Source organism: Kogia breviceps, chromosome 2 (genome assembly GCF_026419965.1).
Source record: "Kogia breviceps isolate mKogBre1 chromosome 2, mKogBre1 haplotype 1, whole genome shotgun sequence".
NCBI classification, from domain to species: domain Eukaryota; kingdom Metazoa; phylum Chordata; class Mammalia; order Artiodactyla; family Physeteridae; genus Kogia; species Kogia breviceps.
This window is the reverse complement of record NC_081311.1, coordinates 148,107,667-148,124,837: the sequence shown is the minus strand read 5'-3', so window position 1 is coordinate 148,124,837 and position 17,171 is coordinate 148,107,667. Positions and strand designations below refer to the sequence as shown.

At 39.4% G+C, this 17,171-nt stretch overlaps 1 protein-coding gene across 14 annotated transcripts in view; it reads left to right on the top strand.

Moving 5' to 3' along the window:
• Window positions 1-17,171, top strand: part of ZNF385B (zinc finger protein 385B) — a 436,659-nt gene that overhangs the window by 400,115 nt on the left and 19,373 nt on the right. For all 14 annotated transcript variants that reach the window (XM_067026399.1, XM_067026401.1, XM_067026409.1 and 11 more), the window contains one exon: window positions 3,510-3,672. In XM_067026399.1, coding sequence (XP_066882500.1) covers window positions 3,510-3,672 — 163 coding nt within the window. The remainder of the gene's footprint in view (window positions 1-3,509; window positions 3,673-17,171) is intronic.

The following is a 17,171-nucleotide window of genomic DNA, read 5'->3' as shown; positions in this document are numbered from 1 at the left end:
GACCTCCGCTCTTTCCCATCTAACACTGCTTAACACATTGAAATCTAACGTCTCAAAAAAACAGATGCCAATAGTTTTAATGATACACTTTCTGTAATTAAGGGAACAGTTCCAATTACTTTTTAAGATGCAAAAAGATTGGGTCCATTGGTAAATAAATACTGAGAACTTTCTCCAGTGACATTACTCTATCCCAGCCACTTGCCAGTTTGGGTTTGGACTGTTCTTTCTATACAAAGTAAACACAGTTTAACATCTTGTTTCAAGATCCTATCCACCTCTCTGAAGTCCAAAATAGAAATAAGGTAAAAAAATTGCTCATTATTGCATTTTTATTTGTAAAGCAATACATTATCTCATTATTTATCTTTTTTATTTGGACCAGTAGGGTCCTGAAAAATGTAGAGGATTTTGGAAAGTGAGGGGCTTTAGTAACAAAGATGGAGATGAATGGAAGAGAAAATTCCAAGATGTCATTTCCTGTCAAAGCTATTCCTCTACCATTGGGTGGTCAGGTAGCTACTGGAGTGACCTCTGAAAGAAAAACTTAGATACCAATGAATTCCCGTGTGGAGGTCAGTATGGTGGTTTGGGCAGCTCTCTAATTCTGGCAATTCTTGGCAAGGGGTTTCTTTGATCACTGCCAATTTGGGGTGTATAGCAGCACTTTGGGGAGCAAATTAGAAAGCAGGCCATTAGTGCTAGACAAATAGGTGTCTGCTGACTCATCACGGAGGTGTAAAATATTATAAGTCCGTTTGGTTCACCAAGTCTCTCAGAAGTGATATGAGAACCATCATTGATTGGGCTTGATTGTGTTGCCTCCTTCATGGGTTTTCTGGCTCTTGTCCTTGTTTCTTTCATTCCTCAATTAAGGAGGTTCCCAGATAACGAAGGCAGGTTAATCGTGTTACTATTTTAACAGTGTCTCCATTTCACTTGAAGATTTGCCCGGGATTTAGAAGCTGTTGACACCTCAGATACAGTACGGAGGACAGCATAGTGCTACTACCAAGAATACCACAGGGTAATTGGAAAGATGCCAAGTGTGAATGAGTGTTGTCTGCCACTGTCTTAATTCCAAATCTTTCCCAAACAGTAGTCAGTACAGGCTAAGAAGCCTTGTTTTGCTTTTCTCCATGCCCCAGAACTCAAAAGGAAAGTGAATCATGGCTCTGGAGAGCTCTTTCCAACTTGGCATCCAGTGAGTGTCCCTCAGCTGGCTCTTTATCCCAAGTGCTAATTGATACTGTTAACTTTCTGCAGTGATGCCAGGAAATAGTAATGAGGAAATGACACTCTGCTTATCTTGTGCTAGGAAGTTTTATTTAGAGAACTATATGTTTATTTAGCCAAAGCGCACTAAAGTAACATCTCACTGTTTAGTATACTTGGAAAGATGAATTATTACGTCTCCTGATGTCTTGTAGAAATTGTTACATACCTAAGAAGTGGGCCTTCCTTAGCTTCTCAACAGAAGGATCAGGCCTAATATACTCTACTGGTATATTTCCTATGAATTAAGAAGGTATTCCCTACTCATAGAAACTTCTGTTAAAATATAATCCTTCACTGAGTCATGAAAAGCAGTGTGCTTTCTTTGTGTGTAATTTTTGTGTAATGTTTTACTTCTAATAAAATTATATTTTTTACTTAGTGTGAGTATGTATATGTGTAACGTGCAGGTATATAGTTAAATAGGAATACACACGTAAGCATTTCAGATCCCCATAATTGCTTCTCCACCTACGTGTGTGGCCTTGGATGAGTTGTTTAGCTTCCTGTGCCCAATTTTCTATCTGTACCTGCCTCACTGGGCACTGTGAAGCTTACATGAGAGAAACATGTATTACATTTTGAGCTGTTCTTGTCAGAGGCTCAGTAATATCAGCCATTATTATTATTTCTTCATGTTATCAATTTTTAAAATTTTATTTGTCTATTTTCTTAATTTATATCTACCCAACTATATTTGCTGGATTTAACCATTCTCAGAGGGTGATAAGACTCAAAATAATGTTACACTTTTCTCCTTTCTTGGGGTTGGGTTTGGGTTTCAACTTGACAGAGAATAGCATGAGAAGTCCTTGAGCAAACGAACCAAGGGCCATGATAAGTCGATGGTGGTCTAAAACAATATTTGCGAAAAGATATTCAGGAAGTTAGGGACTATGTATATAGTCAATACAAGTCTGTTGACCTTGGGTGATTGGGGTTATGGGCTAGGAAAATCACACGTCTTTAATTGAAATGTAGAATTAAAACCTGGCTCCTTTGTCCATTGCCACTCCTACCTACCTACCTACCTACACACACTCATGCACACACACATACATACCACCTGTATTCTGCTTGTTGAGGAAAATGGATGAAAACATCAGTATAATCATCTTCAAACACATACAGGTGTATATACGGAAAACTGATGTAAGAAGAAAAGTTATTATTATTTTAGAAATCCTCTAACAGAAACTCATTTTATATGACAGGTTTATCATCCTGTTCACCTTTATAACTACGCTAATATACCATATAATATATGTTTTAGTTTGTTTTTTACATATATGTTTTAGTTTGTTTATATTTTCAGGGTCTACTAAAAATGAAATTGAAGCAAGTATACTTAGATTCTTTTGTTAATATGTTCATTATACTAAATGCCAAAAAGATAAAATCCTTATTCTTTATGCAGAGGGGAATTTTTCCAAATGTCAGCTTATTGACTAAATGTTTTCTTGTTTTGCTGTAATTTGTTTTTGTCTTTTGAAAATTTTTAATATTCACTTGCCTTAATCGCTTTTCTTTCTTTTGATCTAGTACTGAAGTCACAGTTTCACCTATGCTTTTTGTATAAGTGAATGTAATACTAACTGACTTTGACTTCAGAATCACATCTGAGATCAGAAACAAGCATTGTCCCTACCTCCTTTGTGGCTAATATTGTCTATTCTTAGAACTGGAGTCATCAAAATGACACATGAAGCGCGTGTAGATGGCCCCAAAATGTAGTGCCATTTCTACTTTCTAGCAGGTTGCTTTGTCACATCACTTGCTCTCAGAGCAGAGCCAAGGGGAACGTAGGTGCAGGGAAGACAGATTTGTAGCTGAAGGGAAACTAAAAGGAGTGACTGTGGAAGGACACGCCCGGGTAGGACACTTAAAGCGGCTTGCTGCCAAACAAACGTTTGACAAGTAACCCTGATGGGGCAGTGGTGGGAGGGCACTAATGACAAAGTTCACCTTCGCCCCAATTTTGTCCTGACCCTGTTGTCCACTCGTATAATGTCTGGTTTTGAAAGACACAGATCCTCTGTGTTTTATAGAAGGTTTCAACATGCAAAAAACTCTTAGATACCGGTCTACTATTCATTAAATGCCAAAACCATAGTTGAGCGCTGAGCTGTAAATGTCTGTGGTGCCTAGGATTGAATGTATTTTTTCCTGCATGATCATCCATTGTGCTGTTTGCAAGTAGCAAAAAAATGAGCCTGATTTGTTCTCCTTTGTAGAGCCAGGCCGAGGCCCACTACAAAGGAAGTAAACATGCCAAGAAGGTCAAAGCACTAGAGGCAACGAAAAATAAACCCAAAATGGTTTCTTCCAAGGACAGCGCAAAGGCTAATCCCAGCTGCTCCGCCACTCCAATCACAGGCAACAACTCTGACAAATCAGGTCAATGACACTTTTTTGTTCTTTACATTCTTTGTGTTCCTTCTGGTCCTCTGGCCTCACCCCATCCTCCTCCCCTTCGCTGCTGCATGTTACTCTCCATGATTTGTTTTTGTAATATTAATATGTTCCCTTCACAGGAAGGGTTACGTGTTTGCACGGAATCTAAGTATTTGATATGTTACCATTCCATGTTGTTAAATATATACATTTAAGTGTATATGTGTGTGTAAGTATATATATAAGTATATATGTATGAAAATAAGTGGAGGCTTCTTGGTCACATTGTGTTCAGACAGAAATCAAGAAATGGATCTAAAATACTGAGTTTATTATTCCTCTCTATTCACTTTACATTTGGTTTTTGCTATGGACTTTTTCAGTGAAGGAATCCTTAAATTTGTTTATTAACAGACATTTTCATATTTTCTTACCCCAGTAACAGGGAGTAGAAGGGCAAAAAGGTAAAGTTTTCTGAGACAGCGGCCTTAGTAAGTGAATCTGGAAATGTGTTCAATAAGAGATTTTGATTCTTTAAGATCTTCATAGAGTTCTCCTCAGACTTACAAATGAACTCAAAGATTTTAAAGGAACTTTTCACGGTTATGAACTAACAGAAGAACTTTATAAATTGGAAATGGGCTACTAGTGGAAGTGCCTCTTAAGCAGAGTATTTCATAATTCCAGTGAATCAGCAGGTTTTCTGAGTAGGTTCAAACTGAATGATTCAGGGGGAAGAGAAAACATTTATTTTTCCAGCAGGTATGCCATGAAATTGGGTGTTTAATAGGCTTTCACACATTCACATCCGCCCATCAGGACCCAAGATGGGTAAGTCACCTTGTTGCAGTGACTAACTGAGGAACAGTGCCTAGTAAGGGAAACTAAGAGAATAGATCCCTTTTTCTTATGCTTGATTCTCTTGGGCTTCCCTGGTGACGCAGTGGTTGAGAGTCCGCCTGCCAATGCAGGGAACACGGGTTCGTGCCCCGGTCTGGGAAGATCCCACATGCCGCGGAGCGGCTGGGCCCGTGAGCCATGGCCGCTGAGTCTGCCCGTCCAGAGCCTGTGCTCCGCAACGGGAGAGGCCACAACAGTGAGAAGCCTGCGTACCGCCAAAAAAAAAAAAAGCTTCCACAGCTTTGTCAGAGTCATAAAATTTGGAGGTAACTTGTTTTGATTTCCTTTAAAACCCCATTTTAGAAGTTAGGAGACATGAAGACCAGTCGTTCATAAACAGTCTAGGTGGGATGTAGAGGGAAGTGGGAGGGAAGAGGAAGAACTGTGGTACTTAATTAACTGTTTTATTTCAGACAACACTGCCTCTAAGGAGTCAGCCAAAAATTAGAGTAATAGTCACAGTGAAAAGTCATGGTTGATTGACAGTTCTTAAGAGACTGAAATTCCCTAGCACTGGTCTTTTTCTTCTGAATGAAGTGTTCCTATCAAGTGGGCTTAAGCAGTATCTATGTGATTCTGAGATAGTTGAGTGAAAAGTAAATATGTTAGTAACTTGATGTCTCAGCTACCAGATTTCAAAATCCAGGCATTCACAACATCCATAGGATTGACTAATTCAATTTCCATTCTCATACTTTAGCATCAATAACTTAGCAAGAGTATTGTTCAATGAGGGCAAATCCTGAGGAACAGGAAATAGCCAGATGTTAAGGGAGGGAGCTTCTGGGAGTCCAGCATCCTGGGATTCACTGAACATCAGTCAAGGAAGAGTGTGATTTCAAAGTATCTGACAGCGAGCATGCAAGCCACAGATGACCTCTCTTTGCTCCTTGAGAGCACAGATTATTTATTCTAAGAAGTGGCCTAACAATCTTCCAAGAGCTATTGATAGAAAAGCCTTTTTACCTCCTATTTTAGCAACTGGGACAACCATTTTTTTATGATGCATTTGGAGACATAATTTAGATCATGTTGTAACTGGATCTGTGCAATACAAAGAAATTTGCTATAATGGAGCTATCAGATATAAAAAGTTAAGGGTATCATGGAAAGCTTTCCTTTTTTTTCTCTCAAGTCAGTAAACAAAATGAGTTTAAACTACAGTAACAGGAATTTCATTTATTATAAGAAGCTCTGACCACATGATTGAAAAAAAATTAAATATGTTTTATTTCAGGCAGGATAGCTGTCCTATTCACTTTTTAGAAGTTGGAGTAGAATTAAACGTAAAATCCAAAGAAATAGCTTTCTGGTCTCCTAGGATCTATCCCAGCTTTTAATGATGCATCAATGGGAGTTCAAAACTTGGTAGGAAGAAGGAAAAAGGTGCTTTGGGTGAATTGGAATCAAGACACAGCAAGCATTAGGCAGCTTCAGGAAGATGGCTAGAACATATTGGCCGGACACTGTACCCAAATTTCTCCCTAGAGTTCAAGTGTCATAATGCCATATGACACAACACTTCTCTGTGATAATATGCCCCATACATCAAGTTGACAGCACTTAACCACTCATAAGAAGCTCAAAAAAAAACAAAAACAAAAAAACCAGAGCCTTTGGAAGACCTTATTTCTTGAAAATAATAAAGTATTTTGATAATCAACCTAACGGTAAAATATTGTGATAGTCGACCTAATCATCCATATGTCTAGTCTTTAGCACAAGATTTTTTTTAATTAATTAGATATCAAGATGGGGAAAATACATTTGTAGCTCAAAGTATATTAAACCATTTAGAGCTAAACAGCTTTTAATCAGTTGCTATCTAAAAAGACGAAAAGAGATGGAATGATTCAAAATGCTATAGATATATTTATAAATGCAATTAAGAGCAAAGATGATGGAACCAGCATGTTCTGCTTAAAATATAACAATAGGAACACCTTGAATTTGTTCAGTTGATAAAATCCAGTCACATAAATGTTTTCGTATGACCCCCTCAACAACCCTGTGACTGGTAAGGCCGATATTAGTATTCCTCTTTCACATATGCACACAACAAACTCTATATCCATTTATTCATTTAACAGATATATATTATCTATACTAAGTAGTATAGTACATCTGTAACATTTGCCATTTCAAGCATGCAACAATGAACAGAAAGACATGTTCTTGCCCTCAAGAGATTCCAAAACAAAAATAATATATAGTCGCCACCTTCAAGCTGCTCCCAAAAATGTGGTAGCAGTGAGGAACCTGGGTCTTAGAAAGATGAAATGGCTTGTGTGAGGCTTTAAATGGCTTGCATACTCATATCCCAGTAGAGTCAGAGCAGGAACTCAGGGCTTCTTGTTCCATGAATATTCCACTGTTCCCCTTACTTCTAAGCTTCTCTGACTCAGAAGAGTAAATTCAAGTACAGTATTCCAATGGGAAAAGTCAGAAACCACTAACCCACTTTTTCAAAGAATTAATGAGTAGGACTATATATTACTTTTAAATTGTTTTCTGACTTGATATTTTTCCGTAGGAGCTATGGCAGTGACAGGGCCATCGAGGCTTTGTTTTATTGATAATCCTTAGTTTCTGTGCAGTGTGTTGTCTGCATCATTTAACTGTAAGAGAACAAAGTTTTAGGAGTTACAGATCTTTTCAAGGCCAAGTTTGAATGAAAACACTCATTTCAGGTAAATGACAAGTATTCTTTTTTTTTTTTTTTGCTGTACGCGGGCCTCTCACTGTTGTGGCCTCTCCCGTTGTGGAGCACAGGCTCCGGACGCGCAGGCTCAGCGGCCATGGCTCACAGGCCCAGCTGCTCCGCGGCATGTGGGATCTTCCCGGACCGGGGCATGAACCCGTGTTCCCTGCATTGGCAGGCAGACTCTCAACCACTGCGCCACCGGGGAAGCCCCAATGACAAGTATTCTTAAAGCTCCAGCTTGACAGCTGTAGACTTTATGTGACTAGAGCCAAACACACTCACTGAGATGGAGGTCAGCAGTGGGCAAGGGCATGACCAATATAGCAGAGCCTTGAACTGCCTCCTAAAGGGTCCAGTGGATTAGCCTGAATGCTGTCTGCATTTTCGGTAGCATTTTGAGTCATGCCATCTAAAAGATTTCCACTGGGGACAGGGACATTGTTTTGTTTATCCCACACTCATGACTATACCATGGAACCAGAGATGACAGTATCAGAAAAGACTTAAGAAGGAAGGAAAGAAGTGAGGATACCTCAAAACTCATTTTAGTTTTCAGCATAATGTGCTTTTGCATGGCGGCAGTTCCTCAGGTGTGAACCCAGAGCAGTATCAACTAGTACATCAGTATGATTTGCCTGGAAAGGCTGCAGTTCAACTTTTTATGGTCATCCTGTTACGTTATGAGAGTACATTTTTCAATTTTGTCAAAGAGGCTTTCTGCCAGAGATACAAATGGAGACCCTCGCCTTGTCATTTTTATGGGTTTCCCTGTGTGTTTCACAGTTTTTATGTGTTGTTACAAATGGGGCCAAATTTCCCAAATGACAACTTCTCATTTCCACCGACTGCTGCAGGACTCCATTGATTAGCCAGCAAGGTCTTTGTGAATGCCTCTTTCCCCCATTTCTGTCTCTAGCAACAGGACCTTGTGCTGTTGAGTAGAAGAAAATGATAGTTTTCTGCTTTGGCAGCATCTGTCATTTATAGACCAGCGCCACCATAAATTTGGCATACATCTATCCAAACACAGGAGGCCAAGACTTAGTATCCCTCATAAAAATAATAGATTAACTATATTATGACAAACATCTTAAGTCTGAAATTCTGGGATACAATCATGTAGAACATAAATCAAGCTCCATCTGTCTAAAGAGAACAGACCATTATACTAAGGCTTATATTTCCATGAAATGTACATATATCATTAAGACTTTCAAAGTCAATTTAAAAAATGAAACTGGCTCCATCTTTGTCCATGCACCTTGAATTTGACAGCATCATCCTGCCAAGCAAGGCTGAAGATTCTTAGGTAGTTAAGTATTTGTCATCCTCTGGAAAGTAACTTCTGAAACTTTTGAGCATTTTATAATGCTTTGAAGTAATACTGAGCATTCATTGTCTGGTTCTTCACTTCTGAAAGCTATTTCCTAGTGTTGCTCGAAGAAAGTGAACCATACGTTGAGACTGACTTGTGATTTACTCCTCAGTAAATCTATTAACTTATGATTTACAAGGGATATGTTATAAACCATTCTAAAAAGCAAAACCTTGAATATCTCCTTTAAAGGCTTATATCGCTGTTGAAAACTTTTCTCATCTTCAAACATATTTCACTGGCATTCATCTCTTTTGACTACAGCCTTTCTGCATCAGATAGATATTGGAATATAAAAGGACTTCGTATGTACACTGAATAATTTTATAAATGCACAACCATAACTGCCCTTGAGATTTTAACAAAGGATATTGCTTACATTTTTATGACGTTCAACTTATTTGCTTCAGGAAGAATTCTCTTACATTGATGTAATTTTTCTGAAATGAATAGGTGAAGAAATAGAACTACTCAGTAGATATTTGTAGATTCTTTGTGCAGAGCATTGGCACTCGGCCCTTTTGGGGACTCTGGGCCCAATTCTGATGATGCTTATAGCCTAACGCCACACAAATTTAACTCTATAATATAAAGCTTAAAGTGTTTTTCATAGAAACATTTCTAAAGTATTTTCCTCTTCCCTGACGTCTTTCTCTGAGAATCAGGTTCACTGTCATGGACACCGGGCATATCATTATGCAGTAACGGTTTGGTGCTCTCATTTCTATAGACCAGCATAATCCAATAAAACGTTCTGTGGTGAAGGAAATGGTCTATAATCTTGGTTGTCCAACATGAGTGCCCTGAGCCACACGTAGCTATTCAGCACTTAAATTGTGGTTTATGCTCCTGAGGAAATGAATATTTAATTTTATTTAATTTAAGTAGCTACACATGGCTACCATATTGGACAGCAGATCTACAGACAGTGGTACTCTTTGCTCTTTTGACTAGCTATGATTCTAGAGATGGCATTAAATTCTCTGAGCCTCTCTTTTCCCATTTGTAAAGTGGGAATGCCCTCCCTACAAAACAGCAGTGTTGCATGAATCAAATGAAATGATTGTGAAAGAGCTTTGTAAAGTGTAAAGCATAATTAAAGCAACTATTATTGATATTCTTACAGTTTGCCTCTTTGTTTTTGGTCCTCCTGTGGGGTCTTATTTCAGCTGTCCCTTCTTGCTGATTTCAGTGAGAGGTGACAACTGCCCCTTGTGGTAGTCAACTATCATCATCTTTCATTATGCTGTACCTAATATAGTATATTCTAGAAAACCAGATCCAAGCTTATTAGACTTATATGCAACAAATAACTTTAACAGCAGTACTACTAATAATTAATGTGTATCATTATGTGCTTGATACCACTGTGCTAAACATTTTATATAGACTATCTTATTTAATTATAACAATACTTTGATGAATACTAGAAAGTGAGACCTAGAGAGGGGAAATAATGGCTCAGAGTCATTCAGATGAAAAGTAGTGTCAAGGTCTCACCCAGGTGGTCCCTCGAATTCACTACCAAGATATGCTGCCTTTAGATGAAGGTTCATGGGCTTTACTGCACATGCTTTCTGAAAACTGTTTGAGATTCTTTTTCACTAGGTGACATTTCCAGAAGTCTGACACCTCAGAAAGGTGTGTTATTTCTTTCCCCATCCCATGTTACAACTGTTTTATTTTTTAAAAAATCAACTTTTTAGTGGCTTTGGATAAAGATGTATTAACTAAGGTAGGATTTTTGAGAGCACTTACCTACTTTGCAAGTATAGCATAGTAGAAAGAGCATGAGCTTGATTCACTCCACCTCTCACTGACCATATAACCTTGACCAAGTAACGTTCGCTGACCTTCTATTTCCCCATCTATAAAATGCGAGAGCTGATATCTACCTCCCAGGGTTGTTGTCAGGAATGATGAACTAATAAATGTTCCTGGCTCACTGCCTATCACGTAATAGACACTCAGTAAATAGGAGCCATAAAAAGTAACCATTTATTCAAAGAAATTTCCAGACTCTTTCTTTTTGAATCTACAATCATTTCATGCCATGCAAGAGTTACATCCCTACACTTACATCCCTTTATGTGCTTGTTTTATTAGCTCATGGTAATTGTTTGCATCTGTGTTTTCATTCCAGGACATTAAGACTTGATGATCCTGACTCTCCCAGTGGGGCATTTAAAGATGTGGAATGGGGCTTCCCTGGTGGCGCAGTAGTTGAGGGTCCGCCTGCCAATGCAGGGGACACGGGTTCAGGCCCCGGTCCGGGAAGATCCCACATGCCGTGGAGCTGCTGGGCCTGCGCGTCCAGAGCCTGTGCTCCGCGACGGGAGAGGCCACAACAGTGAGAGGCCAGCGTGCCGCAAAAAAAAAAAAAAAAAAAAAAAGATGTGGAATGACCTTCTTGGTCTTCCTCACATTTTTGTGTAATGGAGGAAATGTCTTTCTACTCATTCTTCCACTGGCTAATGTATCTCATCCATTATGTCCCCTGCAGCTCCTGGTACTCCATCCTGCACACAGAAGTCACATAGTCAGCATATATTACATTAATATCATTAAAAACAATTTAACAGGGGAAGCTCTGGTACCCTCCCTAAAATATGGACAGGACAAGAAGACACTGGTTAGCTCTCTTTCTTCATATTCAGTAAGATGGATGCCCCACCTCCTAGGTCAACACTCTGTTCTGTGTGTAGCTACAGTATTAAAACAAGGGACAACCCAACACACCTTCATTTGTTGAGGAAGAAAACTGGGTATTACCGTGAAAAAGCAGCCCTGCCTGGAGCCCGGGTTGGCTATGGAGATCAAAGGAGTAGGAGGGAGGATGTAATCCGAATGAGAAACATGCCCCCGCTTGACAAGTCCCTGCTGGCTTGTCAGTAAATAAGGAGATATTTGTCAGCCCATACATTTTACTTCTAACATCTTGCACAAAAAATTTTAGCGTGCAAGTTTTATTTTGTTTCTTGTATGCTATTAATTACTTCTCCTCTAGAAATTATGTTCTTTTTCTTTTAAATGTGAAATGACAGAATTCTTGTCACAATAGAGATTATTTTATTCCTTGCTGTCAAAAATTTGAACTTTGGTCAGAGTCTTATGATGATTTTTGCCCATTTAACTAGCAAAATGACCATATCTAAGTTAAAATAATTTGTCTTCCGAAGCACAATATCTTTGTTCTTAGCTCTCTGTTAACAAATAAAATATTTTTACTCAATGTGGAAATTAATTAGTGTACCACATTTTGAGTTAAAGAAAAGTTATTTATTTTACTCTTTTCAAAAAAAATTTTACCCAGTTTTTTGACTAACCCATAGACTCAATGTTTAATATCCAGTAAAAAAAATTTTTAAGTACTTTGAAAAAATCATTAGCAGATGTTCTGTTTATATTATTTATGGCATTTTAAATGAGAGCCCTTTTGGAAAGCAACATCATGAATAAATCAAGAACCGTAAAAATGTTCATTCCATTAGACCAATTTATTCCTCTTCCTGTAGTTTACATCAAGGAAATAATCCTAAATATAAAGCAAGAAAAATAAAATGATATACATGAAGACACTCATCACAACATTATTTGTATTAGTGAAAACTGAAAACAAGATGATCAATACTAGGGAAATTATTTAACTAAAGTACTTATACCCAATAGAATATTATGCAGCTTTATTTATTTATTTATTTTTGGCTGTGTTGGCTCTTCGTTTCTGTGCGAGGGCTTTCTCCAGTTGCGGCGAGCGGGGGCCACTCTTCATCGTGGTGCGCGGGCCTCTCACTGTCGCGACCTCCCTTGTTGCGGAGCACAGGCTCCAGACGCGCAGGCTCAGTAGTTGTGGCTCACGGGCCCAGTTGCTCTGCAGCATGTGGGATCTTCCCAGACCAGGGCTCGAACCCGTGTCCCCTGCATTGGCAGGCGGATTCTCAACCACTGCGCCACCAGGGAAGCCGTATGCAGCTTTAAAGTAAATAAAAGTAACAACATGAAACAGGAGTGTAATACATTAAATCAAAAAGTTACAAAAAATATTTAATCAAAAGTTACAAAATGGTTTGTTGGTACATGTATTTGTACATATTTATTGAGCCCCTTCTGGATAGGGGCTCGATAGTCCCTCATGCTAGGCACTGGGTATATGATAGTGAACCAGGCAGACTTGGGCTTTGCCCTCATGAGAGCGTATTGTCTGGAAGGGTAATACTGAACAAATGATGACAAGGTTGATGAAAAGAAGGGGACGCTGACCTAGTCTTGGAATGAAGGGAAGGCTTAAGCAGGGGATTTAAGCTCTCTCTACCTAGTGGGAAAAAAGATGTTAGCCAGGCAAACAAAGGCTCTGGTTTAGGTGTGGAGGGGAAGAGGATTCTCATCAGAAGGACCAGTACTCCGTACAACTTGAGATGTGAAAGACTGCCCTGTTTAAACACCTGAAGCAATGAAAGGACAATTGGGGACAAGAAAAGGAATTTAGGATGTTGGTAAGGAAGTGGTTGAAATGATGGCTAGGGACAAAAATGAAGGCAGAATGAAGTGATGGGTATAAACACAGAGATTCTTTTTTTTTTTTTTTTCCTTTTTTTGGTATGAGGGCCTCTCACTGTCGTGGTCTCTCCCTTTGCGGAGCACAGGCTCCGGACGCGCAGGCTCAGCGGCCATGGCTCACGGGCCCAGCTGCTCTAAGGCATGTGGGATCTTCCCGGACTGGGACACGAACCCGTGTCCCCTGCATTGGCAGGCGGACTCTCAACCACTGCGCCACCAGGGAAGCCCCAAACACAGAGATTCTTAACATCTTTTTGTGCCATGTATTCCTGTGGCTGACTAGTGAAGCCTATTCTCTGAATGGTGTTTTTACATCTGTAAAATGAAATTTATAGTTTTACAAAGAATTCCAACCAGTTGTCAATCTTTGTTATGATATGGTAATATAGCAATAATGCATTTAATAAGATCTAACAGGTCTAATATCTACCGTAATTTTAAAGTGTTGACAAACATAAACAGTATTTTTACCTTTCTATAACAACTGTAATATCTGATGAAAATATCTGACTTCTATGGGTGACAAAGTTAAACGTACTGCCAAGACTGCTGTAGTTTGTTGCCTTCATTTATAATTGAAGGGATATGATGCATTTCAATTCGAGATAAATGAAAATATTTATATTTTTTATCATCCAAGTTCATGGATCCTGTGAACTCATGGACCATTTGGAAGTCCACAGACCCCAGGTTAAAAACTCCTGTTTAGTATGAGAAGATAATGTGTTTTTTTTTCTCTGTTCTCTATAGACTATGTTACTTGCATAATAGCTTTTGCTAATGACTTGATGAGGTTTATATACCTTGGGGCACAGGTAGGATGGGAAAGAAACTCATAGCCATTTGTTTTGTACTATAGTTGGGAGGCTCACAGTCTGTAATACAATGTCATATCTCTTTCTTGTTCAATTTCCTCATGGTTACAGTCATATGTCCCCATGTTGCAGTATCCCTAAGGGACCTCGTATGAGGAGACACCCCAGGCAAACCCCTTTGGAGGCCCAGACCTCTTGAATTAATCTCTTTTTTTTTTTTTTTGCGGTACGTGGGCCTCTCCCTGTTGTGGCCTCTCCCTTTGCGGAGCACAGGCTCTGGACGGGCAGGCTCAGCGGCCATGGCTCACAGGCCCAGCCGCTCCGCGGCATGTGGGATCTTCCCGGACCGGGGCACGAACCCGCGTCCCCTGCATCGGCAGGTGGACTCTCAACCACTGCGCCACCAGGGAAGCCCCAAATCTCACTTTTTAAAGGAGACTTTCTGTGGTCAAAAGACTTTCTCCTGCAGCCTATAGGTCTTAAATATAAAGCTGGCTTTGACAACCTTGCAATAAAGCAGCATGTTGAATTTAAGTACAAATGCTAGATTCAAAATGTAGAAGTATGATTGCCTTTTAGCAATATATTTTTAAAGAGTTAGTAGTTTTCTTATACCTGAGCAGTCCAGCCCCTGAATGTCTGCATAGTCTCATTAGGGTAGGCAGTACCCAGTTAGGTCCATAAAGAGTAAAAGCCCATCTCCCTATCTCCCTGGAAGCAGCCTGAAGCAATAAACTTGTGGGCTGACAGTAATTTTTAAAATATTTTCTCTATTAGATAAAGATATTTTATTTTAGATGAGAGACTCAGTTTCCTCAATGCCTCTCAGTCTGACCTTTCCACTGACAGTGTGAGCGTCACCCTGCCTGGAGCATCAAAGCTAAACCCTTAAGTCTGCATCTAGAGAGGAAGAAGGTGGGAAGAGCAGAATTCACATGTTTCCCTTGTACCTTGTGAATATTTCCTCTGTGAAGGGCCATTAGTTTAGAAGAAAAAGAACCTGCTCCTCATTCCGCCTAGAAAATTAGTTTTTAATCTTATTCCTGGCTTTTGAATCGCTACTGGACCTACTCCCTAAGGGATTTGATTTGAGTGACATGAGTTACTTATTCTATTTTCTATAATAAAGCTGCCTCAGAAATAACTGTTTCTCATCTCTTGGTGACAAATCATAAAAGGGGCAATTTTTCAACCTGAAGAAGTTGAAATATGATTTCTCTGTTGTACAAGTCAAATGGCTGGAAAACTATACAAAATAGGAGAAAGCTGTTCATTAGATTCAAGCTCTAGCAAACAAGCCCTCTTTTGTGCTTGCTTAGAAGTGACAAGTTCACTGATGTCAGTGCCAGCTCACTGATACAGAGTGTAGGCTGCCAGTTTCCAACATGGAGATATTTGGAGATGCCACTGTTTCATCTGAGTGTGAGACTGGCAGCTTCTGCTCTCCAACAAAAGTGGCACAAGGGACAATGGGGCAGTTGTCATGTGGTACTCAGACAAGGAGGGTAATGACTGTCATTTCACTGGCCACAGAATCACTGCAGGGTGTAGCCCAATGGCGAGAATCTGATTGACTTAGGCTTTCATTTGGAAAGGGCAGGGATACCCTATGTCAGGATTGAGACTGGCAGAAAATTACAGCACAGGACCTGTTTTGAACTTACGAAATTAGTCACCTGACTTTCATGGGTCCCAAGTTACTTAAAATAAATAAGCTTTTTTGTTTTTTTAACATAAGGGCGTACAGATTCTGATTCAGTAGAGTCACTTTCATTTATAGATAATTTCCCCTGCTTCCAGTATTAGTCTGAAGGCCAAGATATGAAAATTAGACATCAACATAGTTAATTAGGAATTAGCAAGCTTCATGGTGATAAACCATGCTTGCAGAGACAGGGTTTCTGGAATTTAGCTAGAGGCACGGTAACATGGCATTGGATGGGAAGGGCCCACCAGCATCAAATTGGCCCAATGTATAATATTTTAGTGCTCTGAGAATTTCAAAAACTAGCTTTAATTTCCATGTTGGTCCTTGACTTCTTGACGTTTCTGGGATTGTCATGCAAGTCCTTTGCTTTGTTTTCCACATCTGCAAAATGGCATAAGCCATATAGAGAATTCTTTCCATTTCCAAAGTGGTCCAGCAATTCACCCTCAAGTGGGGCATTGAGATCAAACATTTTCCAAGAAGAAGTCCTGTGACTATCAAAGCAAGTGAGCTAAATAGCAGGTGTTGGACAGATCCTTGGAACTTCACATCTTTCCTGCATTAACCCACGTGAGCAGCTGTCAGTCTCCTGGGGTGGAGGGAGGGGACTGCCTAGAAACTTGGGGACCAAAATCAATTAGGTGGCCTTTACTTGGTCTTACCCAAAGGATTCCAATAAAATATTTTAAAGAAAATAAAAGAAAAATAGCAGGTGTTGTGAGATAAGTCAAACAATACTATACCCTTGGGGACACTTAGAATTACATCAAGTCTAAATGAGGCATCTAGTTGGAGGAGGCCTAAATGGGTGACTAAAGGACTTCCAGTATACTGGGTCAGTCTCAGGCCACCTGCTAAAGGTTATGTGTCTCGGGGATTTGGGTTGGTCATGAGTCGTATCATCACTAAGGTACAAAGCCTGCATAATGACACCTTCAGTGATGGACATCTGTTATCTAAAGGGTGGGGAAAATTAAATAATACCACAAGACATAGTACTTGGAATTACTTGAAGAACATTATCACATAAATATATCGATTTTGTAATTGTTGATAACTCAGATGAATATAGTATGATGTAATTTGTTACTGACTGCTTACAACATTGGTCAGGTGGGTTGTTGGGCTACAAACCTCTGATGAGTTTCCAAACATAAAGCCCATGAGAAACATTGCCAGAGACCAGGACGTCAGTTAAGTTGCAAAGAGGACTGGCTATACTTTTTTGATATTTGTGTTTTCACATATACTTTAGATTTTCTGGCAAAGGTACATGCTTAATATTTATATGTAAGTTTGTATAGGATTCTTAGTAAAGGAGATAATGAAATCCATAGATTTGTTCATTTTATCAAACCTCAAAATAGTGGACCTGGCAAAAAGGAATGTTTGTTGTTATGCCTCTGTCCTAGTACACTTCAAGGAGATGTCATTCTTAAGAGA